The following is a 23,534-nucleotide window of genomic DNA, read 5'->3' on the forward strand; positions in this document are numbered from 1 at the left end:
TTTCTGGTTGCAGAAGAGAAGGACAACCTTGAAGCTTGGCCAGAAATGTGGGGCTGTTTTTGCCCCTTCCCTTGTTACCAAGTCAATGCCCCTGCCTTCGTGTGGTCAGTGGAAAGCAGACCACCCTCTCTCTCTCCCAGGTTGATGACCTCAGTCACACCCTTGTGCTCTCTGTTCCTGGCTGAACTTGCACGGAGCCACCAGCCCCTGCAGAGTAGCGATTGTAGTCAAGTCATCAGTAAGAGAGCCACACAGGCATTGCCATCCTGCTGGAGCCTGCGGTCCTCCCCCAAATGCGTGGCTGCGCATCATCTGTCAGAGTGCCCCTCTCCCCTCCCTTTGCCTCCCCACCCCCTCCCCTGCGCTCGCTCGCTTGCTTTCCCTTTTCATGAGATGCAAAGCCCGGCGCAGAGCAGAGCCCTGGGAGCAGCATGTTGCAGGAGCTCTTCTAGGGGCCCGAGGTGAGGCGGCCACGCTCCACCACCCTCACCCATGTACCAGGAGAGGGCTGACTCTGTCACTCAGGGCTTCACCGAGCCATGCACAGCGGTTGTCGACACCAGCCACATCTTTCCAGCTGCGCTGCCCACCACCAGACAGGTAAGATGAAAGCCGCTGTTTCTCTCGCAGGGGCTGATGGATTCTTGGACCGGCCAGCTGAGTCTTACTGGGAGAAGCAGGACAGACAACAGAGAGCAGAAAGCCACGTCTCCCGTCATAATCTCCACTTATTTTCTCCTGCTCAGAGCAGGGAGGGCAAGCCCTGCCACCCTGGTCCAGAGTAAAGATGCAGGGATAGCCTGTTCTTTCTAGTTAGTAGAGGATTCTCTTTCTTTCCCTTCCTTTTCTTTTCTATCTGTCTCAACCTCAACTCTTCAGGACCCCCAAAGTCTGCTTTCTGTCAGGCAAGGATCCTGTTTCTGGCCTCAGATTTCTTGGAGGGGGGGGGGTTGTCCCTGAAAATATTGTCAGTTGATGTCTGCACCGTGCCACAGGCTCCTTATTTTAGTTCCATTCAGCTCAGCTGTTGTTTGGAACGGGGGTCGCCTGCACAGCAGCCTGGCTGCACGTAGCATCTGTCTTGTTTCTAGTCAGCCAAGCAGGTCGGCTCTGCTGGTGACTAACAGTAAGTGACACATTCCGATGCAAAGGGACTCACAATGACAGTGAGCTGAAGGGAGAGTAAAATGCATCAGAGGGTCCCAGTTCCTAAGTAGCAAGTTAAGGGCACATATACCAGCAACAAGAGGTGGTGGGTTCCTGGTGTGGTAACTGCTGATTTTTTTTTCTCTCTTTTTTTCTTTTTCTTTTTCTTTTTCTTTTTTTTTTTTTTTTTTTTTTTTTTTTGCGTGGGGTGGGGTGGGGTGTCATGTTGGGGTTGTTAGTTTCTGAATTAGAACTACTTGACATCCATCTACTGTCTGGCCATGTATTAAAGATCAGGCTTTCAGGTCCTGGTGTGCTCTCTGTGACTTTGTGAAGCTTCTCTCTGCAGAGATGCAGGAAAGCTTAACCTAGCCTGCAACTTGGCTTAAGTTGGGGACATTTGTTCTTACAGATTTGGAAACCTTTAGGGTTTTCTCAGAGGTTACAGAGAGGGAGGTGGGAGCATGGCCACTATTTCCCAGGTCGGGTCAGTGATTCGGAAAAGTTAAAAATCTGACATCGAACGATGTGGGATTTTGCCCAAGGTGGCGATTATTCTCCTTTTCGAAATCACCCCAGCCCATGACTATCCTTGTAGTAGTCTGGTCTTTGCTGGTGGTTGTCCCTCTCTCTCGGAGTAGGCTTCCTGGAAGGCGTTTGTGTCAGGGTTGGGGCCTGGTGGGTGTCGGGTGAGTGGGGAATAAACTTTCTATGGCCTATAACTCAGAGCTGCCGGGCCAAGGTGAGTTCTACTGGCTATCAGACCCTTTCGGCTTTATTTTATTCCTATTATTATTATTATTATTATTATTATTATTACTATCATTATCATTATTTAATGACACTCCCGCATTAACTACTTTCCTGTTGGCTGTGATAAAATACCCGAGGAAAGCACCTTGAAGGAAGGTTTATTCTGGCTTACAGTTTGAGGTGCAGCCCATCATGGCAAGGAAGATCCGGCAGCAGGAATATGAAGCCGCTGGTCACGTTGTGTCTGCAGTAGATTGCAGAGAACAATGAATACAGACGGTCAACTCCCTCTCTCCTTTTTACTGTCTGGGAGACCAGCCCATAGAATGTTGCCCGTAGAATGTGGGTTTTTCCTACCTCAACTAGCCCGATCCAGACATGCCCAGAGGTTTATCTCCTAGGTGATTTTTGATCTTGTCAAGTTGGCAATATTATCCATCACAGCGACTAACATCACAAAAAGGAATCTGAAAACACACACAGATTCTGTTTAGTAAATATCCTGCTCATGGTGGCCACGTCTTTCTCTCAGGGCTCAGTGAACCCCAGGGACTGGGTCTTTAGCCACGATAGCCATGTTAGGAGTGCCAGGTGCTCTTCAGAGGTGCTCAAGAGTGCAGCCGACTGGTTAAGCAGAACGTGCTTCATGAAGTCACTCCTCCCTAAAACTGTGATCTCAGCGATGGGGCGACAGGTGGGGGGGCAGAGAATGTGCTGCTAGGGTAGAAGAAGCTCTGGTGATCCTGGATTGCAGACTTCCTACCACCATCAGCTAATTCCCTGGGGCCCTTTACCCAGAGACACTGAGCAACTTCACACTGGTAATCTGGAAAATGGGCGCAAATAGCAAATGTTGTTACTCCAGAAGGGTTTTGTGAGATTCGGCTAAAAGGAATGAGATAAAATAGCCTCCTGTGCTGAAGATGCCCCGAGAAACTCTGTCCGGGAACTTGCCCTTTGTTATGAGGTTTAATGCCCGAGTTCTTGGGAGATAAGATGAGGCTCAGTGAGGTTCAAACCCACGATCAGATTTGGCTGAGAAGTGAACGCACTGTCTTGACTGCACAAGTGAAACATCTGTGGTGTATGGTGGCCTTCCAGCTGCCAGTATTGGTCCTGACTTATTGGGATCGAAGCCAGGACCTCATTCATTCATGCTGGTCCAACACTCTGCCTGAGTGAGCTACACCCTTTGAGGTGGAGCATTTTCCCCCATGAGTTCCACCTCTGGTGATGCTGACAAGCTCCCGTTGTTCTGCTCCACGACTTGTAGGTAAGAGTTTCCGCTATCCAGAAATACCAGCCCTCTCCTCAGGGTCTTTGTCCAGATTCTCTGCTGCAGTTTCCAACAGTCTTCTGACATTTGCAATAAGCGGTTGCTCTAAGAGGAAGAGTGCCTTGGAGAAGCCGAGTAGCTTTAGGTAAATGCTTAGCCGAGAGGCCTTGCCTGTCAAGGCAAATCTTCAGTGAGAATTTGCTTAACATCTCTGTACATCAAGGTGCACCCACACAGCCCCGTCCCTCCTCCCACCCCCAGGGCCATCACTAATGTGAGCTGGGCATCTATCTTGGAGTGAGGCATCTGAGGGAGAGCACTCATTTCCCAGAGGACTTTGGATTCAAGAGCATACAAAGAGGGTGAGTCGTCAGCAGGGGCCCAGTTTGCACAGCAATATTTCCTGTGGCTACAGCTGTGACACCCTTCTGTTTCATAGTCCAGGCTCTGGTGGCTGTAGGTTTTCTTCTCTGCTGATCCAAGTGGTTGCCTAGGATGATACTTGACGGGAAGACAGAAAGCCATTGCCTGAAGCAGATAAAATAGAGGGTTTGAAAGAGTCTCTCTCTCTCTCTCTCTCTCTCTCTCTCTCTCTCTCTCTCTCTCTCTCTCTCTCCTTCCTTTCCTCCTTCCCTCCCTCCCCCTCTGTGTTTGTTTGTGCGTTCATGCGCACATGTGTACATGTGTGTGTTAAAGCTGCTTCTGCCCACAGTTATGGACCCTGATGGAAAATGGTGAGACTTTTGTTACTGTCTATAAGGGAAAGAAATTGATAACCCAGTCCTGATGGATAGGAAGACAGGATCATGTGTCAACTGTGGCAGTGCCTCCTGCCGATGCTAAGCTGTGGAAGCCAGATCCCCCTATTCCTCATCTCTGGTCCCACCGCCCTTCCCACTACTGCAGCCCCATCTCTATCTCCATTCGGTCTTGGCCTTTGCCTTGTCTGATTGACGCTTATTGTAGGACTTCATGTTTTCTTGAGAAGGAGTAATTGGCAATCCACGTCTGCTTTGACATTTCCACGAATTCTTCTACAATGACAGAGAGGATTGGCTTCATCTTAGTGACTTCAATTTCATAGGTTTAAAAAAAAAGGGGGGGGCTGGGGATTTAGCTCAGTGGTAGAGCGCTTACCTAGGAAGCGCAAGGCCCTGGGTTCGGTCCCCAGCTCTGAAAAAAAGAACCAAAAAAAAAAAAGGGGGGGGGGTGGAATCAAGATCCTAAGGAAAGGCAAGCCTGTCACGAATAGGTAGAATTGGAGCCGGAACCCGTATCCCTGATCCCAGGAAGCCTGTGGCATTTCCATGACTTCATGTTGGCCAGCACCCTGCTCCAGGCCAAGGCATAGTCTCACTTGCTTTACTATTCACAAGGCATTTTGCCACTGTGGTGTTTCCTTGGTTTCAGGTGCCATGCTAAGTGCGAGGGATAGGCAGGTGGAAATGTCTTTTGCCTATGTCATGTGCTTAGGTCACACCAGCATGGCACATGCTTGGCAAAAAGAGTTTCTTAAGGTTCACTTGGATGGAGGAATAAATACATGAATAAATAAATAGATAAATAAATAAATAAATAAATTCCTGTGTCCTTGAAGGAATTGAAGATACCCCACCCTGCCCCTGTGTCTGATAATGAGGTAGTCAAAGCCTCAAGGGTATAGAGGGCACTTGCTACACTGAGATGGGCAAGGGGGGCTTGCTGGAGTTGACGGATGAGTTGGGTCGGGCAAGTCACAAGAATTCTAGGCAGATAGTCTGGAACAAGGAAGGGATAGGGACAAGAGCCCTGGGCTGAGAGAGTGAGCATCCTCAGCGTGTTGGAGTTTGAAGCTCAAGCAGGGGGAATGATGGACAAGCTCTCAAGGGAGGCAAGACCCAGGTCTGAGGGAGTTTGTTTATAAAGGCCTTTATTAAGCTTGACCCTTAGGCTTAAACTATGGAGGGTTTATAAGCTGTGTGGAGAAGGGAGCATAATCATATTTGGGACTTAAACATACCGATCATGGCTGTGAAATGGAGCTGAGTTGAAGGCACATCCCGGGTTGCAGAGAGCAGACGCTGTGAGGAAATCAGCTGGGACCACGAGGAATGAGTCAGGGTAGTGGCGGTAGGGATTCGAGGCAGGAGATAGATTTGAAAACCATGAGGAAATGTAATCAGCATGATTTGATAATTGGCTAAAAGACGGGGACTGAGAGAAGAGGAGTTGCCTCCAATTACTTCTCTATTGTTGGCTTGAATTACTCAGTAGATGGTGGCATCAAAACCCGATCTCACCAATGCCAGAGGGAGCCAGAGGGAACCAGAGGGAACCAGAGGGAACCAAGGGTCAGAGGGAATGGTAGATAACACAGGCCAGGAAAGGGGATGTGAGATGTGTTTGGGTTGTACGTATATGTTTGTATCTGTCGAGCCTGTGGCTACCAGAGGACTGTGTCTGGTAATCCACGGGTTAGAGGAATCTACATGACTGGGGGAGGCCTCAGAGTTGAATAAATGGTCAGTGTACCCAAGGCCACTGAGGGTGAGATTTTACCCTGGGAGCAGACAGTAGCAGCAGGGCAGACAGTCAAGGTAGAAAGGAAGCATTTATGGGATGGGAAGATGAGGAGCCAGCCAAATAGCCGGGGAGAAGGGGCCGCCTGCCCTCAGATCATTAAGCATCTAATCAGGGCTCATAGTTTTCTAATTGCCTCATCAAATTTTAATCATTTTTGTCTGGAATTGGAATGTGATATAAGGTCTGTGTATTGCATTAAAAAAAAAAAAGTTGAAAAAAATCATTGTCCAAGAGATGGGATTGATTGTATAACCATGTCTCCCGAATTTGGGTCATTTTCTCAGTGTTCCAAGTTTTAGGAGCCCCAAGGAGCATCCACAGACTTAGGCACCAAAATTTCTGTGGTTTTAAAATTCCTTTCTAGACACATTTAGAAAGGGGAGTTACAGAGACAAGAGAATAAAAAGGATAGAAAGAAGAAAACCCCCGTGGCGAGTAGCTAGGAGACAAATGGAGGCCCAAGAGGGACAAAAAGAATCAAGAAAGAAAACGAAGACCAGAGGCTCTTAAAAACTCAGGAATGTATTATCTCGTATAGTTTGTATTGCCTTGGTGAGCAAGTGGTTAAAAAAAAAGTTTTTAAATAATAACTTCTATAGCCCCTTTCCCACATAGTTTATTAAATAGCTGAGCAGACATCATCTGGGTAATTCCTCTGTGTCAAGCAGGGAAGTAGTAGGAATCTAATTCCCATTTACAGTCGGCCAAGCACTGTTGATAAGGCTGACAGTAACACAAAGGTGCGTCACAATTAAGGGCCACTTGCTACCTGTCAAGCATTGTGGAAAACACCCTATGCTATTACCTCACTTAACCCTGGTAATAAGCCTGTGACATTGGTGTGGTTGCTGTCTTTATTATATCCCACAGTGATTATGACATCCAGAATGGATGACTTGCCCACAGCCATAAGCCTGGAAAGTAATACTTCTGTGATGGAGACTCTGGGCCGACAAGTCCACTGGCCTTTTCCTCAGCTCTGCAGTCTCCACTAGATTAATAACCTTACTTTTAATTTTTTGGTCTATACTTACTCACTGGCAAAGTTCTATTTAAAGGGAAGCCACAGTCACCTCCAAATACAATAACAGAAGACCGTGTGCTGGAACTTACAGAGCAGTCACAGAATCTTTCACTTTATTATTATTATATGTATATTCATCTTGGAAAATAGACATGGCAGGTGTGTTTGAGTCTTATGATAAGAATTTTGAGAGTGGTGTGGTGAGTAGTGGTACAATGATGTCTTTAGATCCTGGTCCTCTTGTCTCCCCATGCCAAGGACTGGTCCTGTGGGTAAGCACCACCTGCTATGCCTGACTCAAGGAGAAAATTAAAGTTCAAGGTTTCTTGGCCTCGTTAGTTTAGTTGCTGGCAGAGACCGGCCACGGTACTAACGCAGGTCTTTAGTGTTGCGGTGCTAGTTAACGAGCGATAAACAACGGCCCTTTGCTCTGTACTTCTGTGCTTTCCTGCAGACCTACTGCAGGGCTTCTCAGCATTAGCTACCGACCTTCTCCCTGACCCCGTGACCTCCCTTATGGGAACCCAGAGAGGTTATTACAAATTGAGTATCCTGATGCTTGGACTGATGGACAGGGAAAGGGGCTGCTAATGCTCGGAGGGGGATGCTCCCAAGATGCATGTTTCTGTTGTTTTAAAAGCGGGATTTTGGGTCAGGTGTCCCCTTTCTGTCCTGCCCTTCCCTGTGTCCTTCTGATCTCCATGGAAACCCCAAATCAATGTGGCATATGTTGATCCAGGTTTCTACTGTTACTAGGAAGCTGAGTGGTGGAAAATTGCTTTTAAAAGATTTGTGGGAGAGCTCGAGCACCCTGACCAGAATTCAAATCTGACGTCCAGATGACTTTTATTGAAAGCTTTGGAAATGGTGCTGTCCTCCGTGGTATAGCGATAAATAAACACACAGCAGGCATTGGGCAATAAACCTCTTCTTCCGTTGTGGTTTTTAAAAAACATTATAGTGCAGAATTTAATTCCTCTTATCTTCAATTTAATTATATTTGTGGGCCTGTGTTGCCAGGTGCCCCCTTCACTCCTGATTAACTCTACCCTGGACAGATTGGGCTGCTGGGACAGTTTATAAAAGCCTAGGCTACTGTCCCCCGAAGCCATCAGTGTTCTGCTGACCTCAGTCCTGACTAGGAGACTGCAGAAGTCTCAACATATTTCTGCCGTTAAGAAGGCTTGGTGATTTTTCTTTTGTTTTCCTTTTTTTTTTCTTCAAAATTTCAAAATAAGGGCTGACAAGATGGTAGTTGTCACCAACCTAGATACTCCGAGTTTGATTTCTGGAACCGACATGGAGGAAGGAAAGAGCTGACTTCTGCACGTTGCCCTCTGACCCCTATGAATGTGCTGTGGCATGCGTATAGCACCGCCCCATAAACGAACGGAATAAAATTTAAACGAACTCATAAATGACAGCTAGCCGTCGAATTAAACACCTACACTGTATGAAGCAATGAGAATTGGGTGCAAAGAGAGTCAGCAGTAGAGGCTGTCTTCCTGGAGTGGAAATCAATTTGAGAGGATTGGAAAACCTCAAACGAAATGAATGAACTAGGCTGTGGTTCAGGCTGTCAGAATCATCCGGCAAGGTGGCGGGACTGGGATAGAGGGGCTCCTGTAATTGGAGTCACTCTGAAAGAGCTTAGAAAGGGAGCTTTTATCTCAGAGGTAAAGGGATTGGCAAAGGAGCTCCGAAGCTGAGAGGCAGATCCAGGGTAGAGAATCCGAGCGGAGGGAGCAGGTGCATGGGCGTGTATGTATGTATTTGAGAGAGCAATAAAACCAGACAGAGAAGCAGGACCAGCTTATTGTCAGGCAAATAGAGGAGCTGCAACGGAGCCCATCAAAGATTATTATACCGATGATCTGCCTATGGTGTCTGTTCAGTGGGTAACTGAGGTTTGCGGGTGGGCGGGGGAGGAGTGGGGCAGGGAGATCTGTGCTGGGAGCTGAATAACCTCTGTGCCAATGGATGGGAGGTGGGGATGGAACTAAGGAATAACTCAGAAACACAATGATCAGATTGAAACACCGATTTAGCAAGAGGAATGAAGGAGATGCCAGAAATATCTGCACTTGTTACCCCAGGGGTGAGGGTACAGTGATGTCATGGGCAAACACAGGGAGCCCTGCGGGAAAGAGCGGAGGGCTGAGAGCAAGGTTGCGGGGGATACCTGGAGCCTTTGGGCCTGAGGTGCATGGGGCTGCGCAGCAGAGCCCTATGTCTGCAGCCCTCATTGCAGAGCGGTGCTGACTGATCTGTGCCCGGTACGGGGGTTCCGGCTCAAAGTGCTGAAGAACGAAGAACGGAAAGAGCAGAGAGGATTCTGGGTCACCCATGGAACCAGATCAGGGTTGGCCATCACAGCTTTCCTGGGAAAAGCCAGAACTTGGGGTGAGGGCAGTCTTTAGCCAGGATGTCAGGAGCAGCAGCCACAAAAGCCTGACATTACTGGCCATGGCTCTAAGCCTGGGAAACACAGGGGCCAAGTGGGTGATTCTGGCCTTTGGGAACTGTACAATCTTGTCCTTTTCCTGCCCCCATCATCCAGGAAACCACTGCAGCATGCTTAACTCGGAGCCAGCCTAGTGTTTACCTGGCGAGTTTGTTGTCTTGGGACAGGGTCTGTAGCCCAGGCTGGCCCCCTCCCCAGGGCTGAAATGACATCTCATGTCCCTCAGGAGTTCCTCACACAGGCTAGCTCTTTGGAAGGTTTTGGTAGAGCCCTCCCGTTAGACAAGGTTGCATTAGCTTTGTACTTCTCCAAGCTGTGTATTCTATGGTTCCACATTAGTGCCTAGGAATGTGTTGGTAGAAACTTCTAGACTAGTTTTGGTTTTCTTCTTTTCCTCATGTTTCCTATGGCCATATTCTCTTTCCCCTCTGTCCTTTCTTTCCATTTTCTTTAAAACTTTATTAATTACAGTATCTTTCCCAATTCATTTGACTTATTGACTGCATTATTTCTCTAAGGCTAATTGAAGATTCTGATGTCTGGTTAGTATTGATCAGCTCCTGCCTCAGACCCAGGCTCATCTGCCCCCTCCCCCTCTCCCCAGTGCCCTTCCTTCCTGGGTATCAGTCAATGGGAAACTCTGAGAAAGCTTTTCCTTGCTTTAGCCCTGGTGGGGAAGAGTCAGCTAATGACTTCACCTTTGTTAAGGGAGGGGCACGGAGACACCAAACTAGACAACCAGACATCAGCTCTGCTATTTACAAATGGCTTGTCTCTGTTTTTCCACCTGTGAAAGGGGCTGATAAAAATGTTGGCTTTGTAAATTTGTTAGGAGAATTAAATGAACTCAAGTGCAGTGCCAGGGACAGTGTCTAGCACAACAAAATGATCCTTAAATATTAGCTCTGTGGACTCATCTCAGGGTGCAAACATACCCTAGGTATCTTGGTTATCCATGGAATTTTTTTTCTTATAGTATAAAACACCGGGAAAGGGTCTAGAATGTGAAAAGTTCTCTTTCAGCTTAAGTTTGAATTCTAGCTAGCATCATGTTTCAAGACATCTCACTTGGTAACATGAAGTCGTCTTTGCCTAACAGAGGGATGGTGTGGACATTATTGGAGAGAGACAGTGAGTCACTGTGGGGGCAGTATCCAGATCTCTATTTCATGGTAGCATCAGGCAGTGGATGATTACAGCACATTAATTTCACTGTCAGAACATGGGTCATGCACCAATAGGTACGCCCAGAGACAGTATCCCAGCATGGCACCGGAGCAAAAGCTCCCCTGTCATAGCCATGAGACAAATTTTGGCCCTTGCGCTGTGACCTTGTATTCTGTCACATTGAAGAAGGAATTTTATCACATCTGGCCTCAGCTTTCTCATTGTGGCATGGGTTAATAATCATCCCGAGTGCGGTACAAGGCATTGTTGACTGACAATACATGAAAATATTTTATACTTAGTAAAGGTGGGTGTGGCTTAGGCCATCCTTGAACTCCTGATCCTACTGCCTTGGCCTTGGGGGTGCTGTACTATCAACCTAGTTTTGCTTTAAATATTTAAAAAAGGTTGAATAAGCTGGACCTGATGGCATAGGCCTATAATTCTAGCTGTTCAGGGGGCCAAGATAGAGGGATAGCAGTTTCAAAGCCTGCCTGGGCTACAGAGTGAGTTTAAAGCCAGTCTAGGGAATTTAAGGAGATTCTGTCTGGGGGAAAAAAAAGAAGGTAGAAGAAGGACTGGGAACATAGCTCAGTGGTAGAGCATGACAGAAAGGTAGAGATACTCTAAGTAAAGCACCTAGAATATCTAAAGCCCTTGGTTCAATCCCTAGCAATGAACAACAATAAATCAGATAAACAAAACAGATTACTTTTATTATAAAGCACTACTTTCTATGGAGATGCCGTCTAACTTCTGTTTTGAGAAATGATTTGCCACAGAGGCCAGGTGTATTTGGAGCTGGTTCCTGAACAGACATGGGAACACCCTTAGCGACTCGGAGTGTGATGGGAAGACAAGGCCCTATCAGGATCCCTGGGTGTGCTGGGTTGCCACCAAGAGTCTCTGCATGGGACCTGAGCACCGGCATGCTCAGCGCGCTCCCAGGGGATGCTCGGACCTCTAGTCTGGGTACCACTTTCGGAGAACTAAGACCACAAACAGGAAAAATTGTCCCCTGTGAAAAGAGGCAGGCAGTGTGAAGGTCTATGTGGGTATAGAGGTTTGGAGATAAGATTGAAAGAAAGAAAGAGAGGAACACAGAGATGAGGAGCAGAACGGGGCGGAACAAAGGGGAAAGTCGCACTCCGTCACAAATGCAAGTGGGGGGAGTTGCTAGGTGATGGATGAGGGAAAGAGGTGAGTCTCTACTGTAGGAAAAACCAGGTGAGAGGCAGGAGTTGGAAATCTGCACGTTCCAGGAGGGAGAGGAGGTGGAAATTTTTTCATTAAGGAGTAGGGAACGGTGTGGTTGGTCCTGGTGGGGTGGGTGGGTGGGGGGTGGAGAGAGGCAAGGGGAGAGGTTCCTCTGTCGGGTAAGGGGACAGCTGAGACTTGGCAGAGAGGGGTAATTTCGGGGCTGTATGGTTTGGCTTGGGAGTGCAGTGCAATAGAATTGGGAGAAAGGGGGTGGAATTTAGATGTGCGACCTGCCCCGTAGCTTTCTCCCTCTCTGCATTTATCACATCACATCACACCCAGCAAGACAGGCCCCCTCCTCCTGGCTCATTAGGAGATTTGATTCGGCTTGGCTCCTGCTGTCAGCAGCTGTCTGGGGCAAGATCTTTATGCTCCGTGCTCCCCGGTGCAGCCACCAGCCTCTCAGCCTCCCAGCCAGCAGCAGAGCTCATTAGGAAAGTACCCTTCCCTGGATCTTCAGCTACCTGGCGGCCTGAGAAGAGTTAATACCTACTTTTGGCTGGGGGGCAGAGCAGCTGCCATGGGCTGGGGAGAGACTTCTCCCTGAGCTGCAGCCAAAGGAGCTGTAGGTTAGTGAGGCCAGAGGAGGAAGGCGCAGGATGCATGCCAGGTCAGCTCTGCTTGGGGGCATCTCCTGCGTCCTGCCAATGAGGATGGGCGTGCAGACTGTGCCCGGGAGCTGAGCCGCCGCCTGCTGGGTGTAGGCTGCTTCAGTATTTACTGGATGTGACAAGCAGAGAGAAGAGCTTTTGGGGCCGCTCGCTGCCTGGCTCAAGTGGTGGGAGGTGTGTTTGTCCGTGCATGCTCATGTCTATGTGTATGCATGCGTGAGCCTATGTGTCCCTGCCAACATGCCTTCCACCTGCCAAGGATTTCACTGCTAAAAGAAAGATCTACTCTTTCCTCAGAGCTCCTTAACCAGAAGCATCTCTGACCATCCACTTGGCAAAAACCTGCAGGCCATGAGGACCGGCCAACAACAGTAAGTATTGGCTCTGCCTTTCTCCCTTTTTTTTCCTGAGGTGTTGGAAAGCTGGTTGCAATACACATATTTAATTAATCTTCCTCTTCATGCATATTGATTGCTTTCTCCCCGTTGAGCTTAATTTCTCTTCCCTTCTTTCTAAATCTTTGCTTTTTTTCCCCCCTCTTATGCCCTCTCTCCACCTTGGATGTCATCTTTTTCTATGCTGTCTGCTCCAGTCACTTGTGACTTGGTGCCCACTTCTAAGGATACATACACTAAGGGGTTGGGGGGGGGCGACACATCCATCTTTGAACTTCCCAGGTTCTGGGTAACCCCTTATCTGTCCCTTATAAGTCAGTCTGGGGCTAAGTGGGGATAAGAGCCCCGAGGGTTCTGGATCCTAGAATAGACAGGCAGCTGGGGCAGAGCGTCCAGCTGGTTCTGATTTGTGAGTCCAAAGAGGACCTCTCTCACGGGGTGCCTTGGGAGGCACAGGGGTTGGGGGGGGGATGGTGCTGGAGAGGAGACAATTGGATAGCACCAGAAAGCCAGTGTGGGCTGACATCAGGAAAGGCAGAGAAGAGAGGCAGTCAGGGACAGAGCCAATAGTCCCCTGCCCTAAACGACCTTGCCTGTGGTATATACGGGCTGTGACCTCTGGTGTGCTCAGCTACAGAATAATGAAGGCCCCTGGCAAGATCACCTCCCCCCCTCCCCTGGGAACATATTCTATAAACAAGAGGAAATGAGGCGTAGGTGCCCCAGACATGCTTCCTGGAGACCCTTAGCTCTGTAAAGGGCTTTGATAGCCTCACTTTTGGAAAGCAGGTGCGATCCCAGTTAGGACAATGATTAAGGAGATGTCCCCTGTTGTTGGAGAACATGACCCAGTGGGATGAGCCTTTACACAAAGCCCGAGTTTTGTTTTTGTTTTGTTTGCAGTGTTGATAAAGTCATCCATCCATTTTGTTAATGACATAATTACTCTGAATGTGATGTGTAAAAGTATTCTGTGAACTGTTTCAGGGTAATACCAAAACCATTTAAATGGCGCAGTCACACAGGATTCTTATTTATCCAAATTAGGTTTCTTTTAAAATGGATTCTACGTTTGGTGGCAGGGTTCCCCAGGGGAACCTTTTATGGATAGGCAGGTAGCTCTATCCTATCAGCTCTCTTTTGTGGGAACAATGGTTTGAAACACTGCCAATGACACCCAGGGGAAGAAGAGGCTACAAGCCAATCACCCTTCAGCCTCCACATACCCTTCCCCCACCCCCAAATCTTCCCTGGTTTGGGTCAAGAATGGGCCAGGCTGAGGAAGGCTCACCCCCTCCCCGTATGAGCTAAAGTGACTTGCATATTCATATCTTTGGCCTGTGTCTGGGATCCTTGCCAAAGAGTATACCCAGTGGTGAGGGTGTCTGATGGCTTACCTCCAAGTTCCTTCAACCCCCCTCCTTGCTCCCCTTTTCTCAAACGCTGGCTCATTTCCACCTGGGACAGGTGTCCTTGGAGGGAGGTGGGAACCAGAGCAGCATCCAATCAGATTATTTTGGAGCAAGTGCTGACCTCTCGTTCCTGGTCTCTTCCGGGCTGGTCACTTGGGCATCAGTCTTGTGAGATAAAGAGAACAGTAATTTTTGGGTTGCAGGCCCATGCCTCCCTAAGGGTGCTGTCCCAATTTTGGTTGATGGCCAGTGGTTGGGGAAGTAGGAACTTCTGACCAACAGTGGAGCCACCTGGCATTTGCTCCTGTCAGTCTTTGGTCGGCTGCCCTTGCTAAGAATGTGCTGACGTTTGGTGGGGTGCTGTGGGAAGTACTCAGATGGTGGAGAGCCATCAGAAGGGTGTATCTTACAGACAGATGTGAGGGGGTGAACCCTCTTACAGCAGACTCTTTGATTTTAGGTGAGAGGACGTGAGAGGGTAAATCCCTGAACCCAGCAGTCTTATTTCCTACCCTGACGTCCCTGCAAACAAGCCCAAGGGGTAACCATAAGCGGATGCCTGTATGGCTGCCTTACTGATGCCACGCAGGTAATGAATTGATGACCTGTCTTCTTGTCCCTGCCCCTCTCTTCTTTGCTCCTCCTTCCGGTCTCTCATCTCTCCTGCTGTAAAGCTCTCTGTGGTCCTCTTGCACTAGTTCTGCTGGGTGTCCAGTGTGTGCACTGCGCTATTCTTGCCTTTGTGCTTCTTACAAAGTTATAGCCTAGTAAGGCGGACCTGCGCCCCACGCAGGTCCTGGTGATTTGGTAGAAGCTCTTGGTGGTGACTTTAGGGGTAGATAAGGGCCATGAACTTGTTTGAAATTGTGAGTTACTGGGACAGGGGTTTGTAGCGAAAGATGAGGATATGATTGCCCCTCTTTTCCTTTTCCTTTTTCTTCCTTTCTTCCTTCTCTCTCTGGCATTTCTTCCTTCCTCTTTCCCTCTCCTTCCCTTCCTTCCTTCCTTCCTTCCTTCCTTCCTTCCTTCCTTCCTTCTTTCCCCCTCTTAACCTCTTTCTCCTGTATCTGCTTCTATAATTTCCTCCCTGGCTAAGGAGGTTGTTATTCAGCTCTTGACTAGAAATAGAGAAAACCATTTTGCCTCAAGTAAATTTTCTTTCGTGAACTATTTGAACACCTCAGAGAGGTCTTGGGAGCAAGCAGTGCCCTTTAAACTAGCCTGTTCGAAACTTTGGTGCATAAATGCTGGTGTGAATTTGCCTCTTTTCAAGGGTTCTGTTTGTCGCTCTTGAGGTAGGGACCTAACCATTTTTATGATTGATGATCCTAAGGCACCGGAGTCAGCTTGGGCACGAGTCAGGTTGGGGCCTGACCCGTGGTTCGGACTGAGCTTGAATTCTCAGCAGTGATGATTCATAGGGCTTTTAATCAGTTGCTTGAATGCCCGGGTACCCTGTGATTTGTAAGAGTGAATGGACACAGAAGGTGCTCTCTGTTTCAGGAGAAAGAAGAGCTGTCGCAAGCCTTTTGAAATGCCACAGAATAGGTGGCAGCTCTGTGCAGCCTGCCTGGGAGGAGAGGTGGGGCAGAGACCTGCAGGCAGATTTCCTGTGGGAGAGGATATTTCTGGAAACTTGGATGCTCCAGCTGAGGGGGCTCTGCCGAGATGTGCTGTGGAATACAGATGTCCATCCCTGCCAAGTACGGTGCCATCACAGTAGACAAATGTCAGATAAGATTTCTGTGAACGAAGACAACGAACTGGCCAGGGAGTGGAAATCCATTTGAAGTTAATGGAAGTGAACAAATTAGATGGCCCCTAAGTCCCCTATCTAGTTTTAGGGTTTGTGAAAAAGAGGGAAAGGAAGACAGGCCGGAAGGACTTGCTACTGGTGTGCGAAGATGACCTGTTGTAGGGCTGTTTCCATGGTGATATCTGCCATGATGCCTATGGTAATTCCTTTTTCAAGTCAGTCTGGTTATACCAATGCGCCCCCCCCCCCCAGTTTACTTTTGCCCTCAGTGGGAGGAATTGTGATGATTATAGGTAAGAGGTTAGCAAACTTCTGTTGTCATGAACCTGAGAGTAAATATTTTCAGCTTTCCTACAGGCCAAGCATACGGCCAATGTTGCAGCTACCTAACTTTGCCCTTGAAGTTGAAATCATTTTTAGACCGCGTGAGAGCAAATGGTGGTGGTCTGTTCCTGTAAAGCCATGTATATACACACCTGTAGGAAGGTAGTTTGCCAGTCCCTGGAAGAAGGTAAATAGTGCAATTTAAGCAGGCATAAAGGACTGTGGAAGGGGACACTGGCTCTCCTCTTTGGGTGGCATCCATTGGTATTCCATTCCTGCTGGTCTGGAGCCATTTGTGTACTGACAGGTGGGATGGGCTGAGAGAAACCGTTTGGGGACTGACCTGCCTCTAAGCCCCCCACTCTGTGCTCTGACCCTTTCTGGTGCGCACCCCTGCATTTTGAGTCACCCCTCTCCCCTGTGTGCCGGCCCTGCTTTCATGGCTTCATAGCTAGTTAGGTGCTGCCGCCACCACCAACCGTTTCGCTTTGCCCTGCTAGCTGGAAAGCAAAGTGCGATTGTTACTTTGTAACTGCTGTGTTTCCACTCCCTACAGAGAATCCTAATTTAGAAGTTCTCCCAAGCTAATGACCGCCACTGCCTTACCATCAACTTACCACATCAGCTTTAAAAAGCTTTCAGCCTTTAGGGGAAGGGCAGAAGAAGGGCCCCACATCTATTATTGCTATTTCTATAGTGAAATAAGGTGTGAGTGCTGCCCTTGCTTCTGCTCTTGCTGATGGACTTTTCAGGGGCCACCTGGGGTGGGCAGGGCAGCAGGTCCAGGGCATAGAGCTGGCAGTTGTGGCCATGACATCCCCTTCCTTCTGCCCCCACCCACTGCAGGAACAAAGGCATGAGGACTCGACTGGGATGCCTGTCGCACAAATCAGACTCCTGTAGTGACTTCACAGCCATCCTTCCTGACAAACCCAACCGCGCTCTCAAGTGAGTACAGCATGGCTTGCCTTGCATTCCTGGGTTCCCACACTCTGGGGTGTTTTTGGGACCTTGTTCTCTAGCAAGTAGTCGACCAGATAAACCATAGGACCATACATTCTGTGGTCTTTTTGCTACTCCTACACGCAAGTGATAAAAAGACATAGCTCATGTGGGAAACTTCGTTCTCCTAAGAACCCATCCTTCCCATCGTGCCTAAAGCCTCCCTGGATAGGGAAAAAGAGTACTTCTCAATTCTACACACTTGTCAACCTGAGCTCTCAGTTTGGAGATAAGCATCCAACGTTACCCTAAAAATACGCTTAGATTCAGAGCATCTGGATTCAGCACCTGCTTTGCGCAGATGCTGTACTCAATGATGTCACAGATGTCACCTCACCTCACCCTCCCCCACCTCTGCGAGGGGATCGCTGTCTCCATTCCAAGAGGTGAAGACTTTGAGGTGACAGGAAGAGGTAAAGTTTGTGAGCTGAGCCTAACTCTTTTGTCTCTGAGACTAGTCACCCGGCCCCCCCCCACCACCACCATCACCTTGACATCTTGAAATTGCATAGGTACACACCTTTATTGCTCAGACCAAAAGTAAATGTATAGGATTCTGAATACCCACCCAGGTTGATTCTCTTTCCAGGTACTGGGGAAATGAACCTAGAACCTCATTATAACCAGTAGGCACTTTACCTCTATGCTGTAGCCCCGCCCCCCACCTAGAGGTCTCCCCAACCTTTAGTTCACAGCAGTAGAATTGCAAGACTCCCGGTATGGTATGCATTTGCTCTCCACCAATCCAAGGAGTCCTGGGCAGAGGCGGGCTGATGGCTGGGGGAGAGGCGACAATGACATGTCAGAAACACTCAGAGATGTTCTTGCCTCCCAGGAGACTCTCCACAGAAGAAGCGACGAGGTGGGCAGATTCCTTTGATGTGCTTCTCTCTCACAAGTGTAAGTAGAATTCAGGCCGCGTCACACTGAAGGAAATCAGCCATGTGGATAAAGAGGGAGCGAATGCTGCCCGGGCTCCAGGACACAGTGCTGAGGCAACAGCCCTCCATGGTCTTGCACACAGCAAGAGGAGCAGATGGCTGAGAAAACTGGTGTCTTAAATGCAGTTAGGTTAGGCCTGTGTTCTCCTGTTTTCTCTATTCAAACCAGTCCCCAGAGGCCCCAGGTTCTCCGTCATTTTATTACATTATGTTATATATATATGTAATTTATCAGGTCTGTGCTCTCGTTATTGACCTATCTTGGTTACTGGATACTTGGTAGTCATGGTGGAGTCCTTAGTTTAGTTTTGGTTTTGTTGCTGTCTTTTTGTTTTTTTTTTAGCAGATGCCTTTATAAGAGACTTTGCTTTCCAGGTCGGGGAAGGTAGCTCAATGGTTGAGTCCTTGTCTAACATGTGTGAGGCTCTCGGGATCCAGATCTCTCCAATCCTTTTCTTGAAACAGGGTGTCTTATAGCTTAGGCTGGCCTAGACTTTGCTATCTAGCCAAGGATGGCCTTGAACTTGGGATTCTCCTGCTTCCACCTGCCACCTTCCAAGCTCTGAGATGGCAGGCAAGTCTCACCGTGACTGGCTGCTCAATTTTGACCAGAGAGGATTCAGTTTAGGTCACTGGAGTGCTGAGCTGACTGGATGCAGAGGACTTCAGTTCCAGGCTAGGTCTATAAGGGAAAATGGTCCCCTTCCCCCCAGTCATTGGAGAGTGATGGCTACTTAGTCAAATGAACATCGTGTGTATTTTAGCAATCCCGTGGCTCGACAGGATACCGGCTGCGTGTGTCCCCCCTCCCTGTCCAGAACTCCCCCCTGCCCTCTCTACCTCCTCCTCTGTCTCCTCCGTGTTCAACTGCTGTGTCTTTTGTTTCCCACAAAGGCAGGGAGGGTCATGCACATCACAGGGTACAGAGGACAGTTTAGCATTAGGCAAACTTTCCAGCTCTTCTCTCTCAGTGTCGTCGTCGTCGGCAAGTCGAAATTCCTTGGGCTCTGAATCTCTCTGGCATTAAGCTCATGGAAGTGGCAAAGCAGGGGCGGGAAGGAGAGAGGGGGTGTTCTGAGGCGACAGGAAAGTTGCAGACAGACATTTAGTGTTCTCTCTCAATTCGTCATGGCAGCACGAGATCTGGGAGCAGAAGGGCTGCCTGTGTTTTTCCTACATTGGGGAATGCATTTCTGGACAATTAAATGGAAGGCTGTGGTTGGGATTCAGATCTGCCCTCAATAGTTGACCTGGCTTGGTTACTGGATGCTGAGGTGGTCATGGTGGAGTCCCTTGGTTTTTAGCAGATGCCATTAAAAATGACTTGGCCGCTTGCCTAGGAAGCGCAAGGCCCTGGGTTCAGTCCCCAGCTCCGAAAAAAAAAAAAAAAGAACCAAAAAAAAAAAAAAATGACTTGGCTTGCCTGGGTCTGGAAAGGTAGCTGAATGCTGAGGCTCTGGGTTCAATCCTCAGCATTGCTGCATCATCATCATCATCACCACCACCACCATCACCACCACCATCATCATCACCATCATCACACCATCACCATCATCATCATCACCACCACCACCACCATCATCACCATCATCATCCCCATACTACAAGAACAAGAAGTGATTTTGCTCTTAATTTGATGAAATTATGTCCTCTGACTTTGCTTCTTGTTCTTAATAAACAAATTAAGAAATACTTTGTGTGGGTGTGTGGGTGTGTAGGCTTGTGGGTTCATGCCTGCCTCAGGGCACTTACTGAGGTCAGCAGATAACTTCTGGAAGTTGGTTCTCTGTTTCCACCGTGAGGGTCCTGGGGGTTGAATTCAGGTGTCAGGCTTGATTGCAAATGCCCTCACAGCTAGCTTGCTACTATCTGCATCTTTGTTATTATTATTATTATTATTATTATTATTATTATTATTATTACTGAGACAGTCTTTCAGTCAACCTGGAGCCAACCAGTTAGGCAAGATTAGCTGGCCAGTGAGATCCAGGAACTGTCCAGCCTCTTCTTTCACACTCCTTGTTTTATGTGGGTGCTGGGGGTCTGAATTCAGGTCCTCAAGCCAGCACCACAAGCACTTTACTAACCGAGCCATCTTTCCACCTGAACAAATACTTCTGAGTAGATTTAAAAACAAGCTGCAATATCCAAGAGTGAGTGCACATTATAAAATGCTGGTGACTTTTGGTTTTCCATGGGGTATACTTAGGCAGGAAAATAATTCAGTGTGGGGTCTGCGGCATACGTGACACACAGCCGAGCCCCAATAGGAAGATCGCAGGGTGAGTCTGCCCAGGTAGTGGCATAGCCATGATGCCATTTAGGATTAGATAGGAATTACTTTTTCTATTGATGGTTTTCCCGGAGTCATGCTCTGCAGTTGGAATGTCACCACCACCCTATGTCTTCTTTTCGAGCTGGCTTTGATTCAAGGTCATCCTCAAGTTCCATTTCTATTTCAGCCTCAGCTCAAGTCCCTCAGGCTGTTCCCTCATTCTAAAACGGGGTTAGAGATGCCTGCTTGCCACCGCCGGCAGACAGGAAACGAAACAGGCGATTGTCAGAACTGTGGCCTCTTTCCTCAAGATGTGATGTAATGATACCACGGCTCCATTTTCTTTATGATACGTTTATTTATTAGATGCAAAACACAGACCTCAACAGTGAACTTTGTGTCCAATTAGCAATAGTAAGCCAGCGTGAGACCTAGAGGTTCAGTGACTCTTAGGATCTGCAGATGTGTGGTCCTCTTGTCAAGGAACACTTTGGTTTCCAGGAACACTGTGGTCACAGCTGGCACCAATTTGCTACTTTGCCAAAGTACTAAAAAAAAAGAAAAAAGAAAAAGAAAAAAAAACCCACTGTTTTTGAATGAAAGGTCTTTAATTCTTGGAGTTCAAGGTTTTTTTTTAAATTATTATTATTTCTGTTTAATATAGAAATAAAAAGGCAGCGATATGAGAGTTCTTAGGAAGAAAAGGGTATTTAGGGTCACTGGTAGAAGAACCTCAAGCTTTTAAGGTTTGGATATTTATTGCCCTTGAAAGCTGTGAAGCAACCAGAGCCCAGACCACCTTAAAAGGCGCTGACAGCTTTCTAAAACTCTAATGAATTTGGGTTGGTGTTGTGACTCAATCAGGGCTGATTAAACGTCTTCAGTGGGATTTCACATGTGCAGGTCCCCAGCAGCACTAATGGGATGTGTGCAGAATTTCCGATTAAGACAGCTAGTACCCTAAGGAGTAAAGTGTACAGAACCCCTGCATGGCTGGCATCCAGAACAGCGGGGGGTTAGTCTAGAACCCACTCCTCTGTCCTTCTTCACACTGAGGTCTCTGTCCTCCCCAGGCCTTTTATTCTATGGAGTCAGGTAATTATCCACCGCCACTCCCACCCCTTCTCAACCTCTGGAGCTCTTTGCTCCCCTTGTTCCGGTGTTGTTCAGTTAGTTCTTAAAGGTTCGCTTATTCATGGTGCACACAGCCTGTGCAGCAGGGAGGTAGCACACGAGAAAGAGGCCCACAAGAAAGAGGCCGTGGTCTCTCTCTGATGGAGAGTGAAGGTCTCAGAACTCGGGCTCTCAATGCTCATGGTAAGGCAAGGAAAAGAACCAGTGTTCCTGTCTCTGGACAGGTAGCCTCGGGACTGCAAACAGAATCTTGACTTATAGCACAGCTCTCACACCCCGCTTCATCAGTGCCGGAAGTCCTACTTGTCTGGGATGATGGGACTTCTTTGGGACATTTAAGTGATGAATATGAGATGGTGGCAGATCTACGATCCTGATTGCATGTGCATGTGTGTGTGCGTGTGTGTGCATGCGCGTGTGTGTGTGCATGAGTGTGTGTGTATGTGTGTGTGCGTGTGCGTGCATGTGAGTGTATGTGTGTGTGCATGTGTGTGTGGGTGTGTGCGTGTGTGTGTGCGCATGTGCATGCATGCATGCATGTGTGTGTATGTGTGTGTGCACGAGTGTGTGTATGTGTGTATTGTGTGTGCATGTGTGTGTGCGTGCGTGTGCGCGTCTCATTTACTCCTGGAGATTGAGGTAGCCCTAATAGAAACCTCAGCTATTTAGGAAACCCGATTTCTCACTTGTCGGACAAAGGAGCTGGAACTGGATGTGTCAGAACTGAGCTCAGTTCTGCCCTGGTCCCAGGGTGTTCTCTGGAACAGACATGGAGGCTGGGTGATAACTAATCACCTGTGGCAGGTGGTTTGGCTAAATACCTATGCCAATCTGGTTACCTAAGTGTGTTTTTATCTGAAATGGTCCCAGCAACCAGAAGGGGGACCAAAGTACCTGTGTTCCTCTCCCTTTCAAGCACTGCATAGGCTCAAATCTCAGGGGAAAAAGGCCACTTTACTACCTTTAAAACCTTAGAGTTTAAAAAAAGCATGTGGGAGGAAAACACTTAGAGTAGTTCTATTCTCCATCCTATTTGTTTACAGATGAGCACAGGAAAAGCGCTCATGGAGCCTAAGAGGTCATCACTTGCTAAGTGCTTACCTAAAAGCCAACAAACACAACTGAAATCGGCATCACTGGTGGCTTCATTAACTAGATGGGTTTCTAATATGTGCTAATTTGGAAGCTTTTCCCTGTTCACCCAGATACAGTTAGACTTGATATCTGAATTGTGCATGTAGTCTGCCCTGGAGGGGGGGGATCTGAGTGTGTGTGTGTGTGTGTGTGTGTGTGTGTGTGTGTGTGTCTAGAAGTCTTTCTTCTCTGAAGCTAATAACTAACAGAACCAAACCTCCCAATTTGTGGGAAATCTATTCTGTCAGGCAACTTGAAGACAAGAAAAAAAAAAAAAAAACCAACAACAACAAAAACGTGTGTTTACCTTTTGCTTTTATTTTTCACGTAGTTCAGGCATGTGCTTATTTATCCTGCTTTTAGAGGGATATTTAGCTCTTAACTCTAAAGAAATATTCTCTTTCTGATTTTTCCCTTTCTTTCCTCTTTCCATTCCTCCCTCTCCTCTTCCCTCTTCCTCCCCTCCCTCCCTCTCCTCTTCCCTTCTTTCCCCACCACTTTTCTCTTTTTCATCCTCTTGCCTTTGCCTTGCTTCTGCACCCCCTCCCCCTTTCGGACGTACAATTTGAGTTACAGTTACTGCCCAGCACCTCCCCTCTGGGACCAATGTGGAAGGTGGTCGTGTTGGATAGTTTGCATGGAATCTGAGGGAAGGCTTATTCACTTGGCCCCACTGGCCCCAGGGAATGATACGTTAGGGAAGTAAGTCCTTTCACAGTTGCAGCATTGTCTGTCTCTGTAAACCAAGACCAATGGAGACTGTGGTGCATAGAACTTAGCCCCCTTTCAGGGAATGTTTGAGATATAAAAACACAAAGTAAGCTGCTCACACAGCTACTACGTAAATGATCCCAAACAAATGATCAGATAAAAATGAAATGATCGGCTTGTGGAAGAC

At 47.9% G+C, this 23,534-nt stretch overlaps 1 protein-coding gene across 11 annotated transcripts in view; it reads left to right on the forward strand.

Moving 5' to 3' along the window:
* Positions 1–214: 214 nt before the first annotated feature.
* Positions 215–23,534, forward strand: part of Rgs8 (regulator of G-protein signaling 8) — a 44,335-nt gene continuing 21,015 nt past the window's right edge. The window contains exons 1-6 of one of the 11 annotated variants that reach the window (XM_039091035.2): positions 487–600; positions 3,437–3,537; positions 12,561–12,634; positions 14,531–14,659; positions 16,997–17,098; positions 17,988–18,052. In XM_039091035.2, coding sequence (XP_038946963.1) covers positions 14,634–14,659; positions 16,997–17,098; positions 17,988–18,052 — 193 coding nt within the window. In that variant the 5' untranslated portion in view covers positions 487–600; positions 3,437–3,537; positions 12,561–12,634; positions 14,531–14,633. 11 annotated transcript variants of the gene reach the window in all.

The sequence above is a fragment of the Rattus norvegicus genome, chromosome 13 (genome assembly GCF_036323735.1).
Source record: "Rattus norvegicus strain BN/NHsdMcwi chromosome 13, GRCr8, whole genome shotgun sequence".
Classification (NCBI taxonomy): domain Eukaryota; kingdom Metazoa; phylum Chordata; class Mammalia; order Rodentia; family Muridae; genus Rattus; species Rattus norvegicus.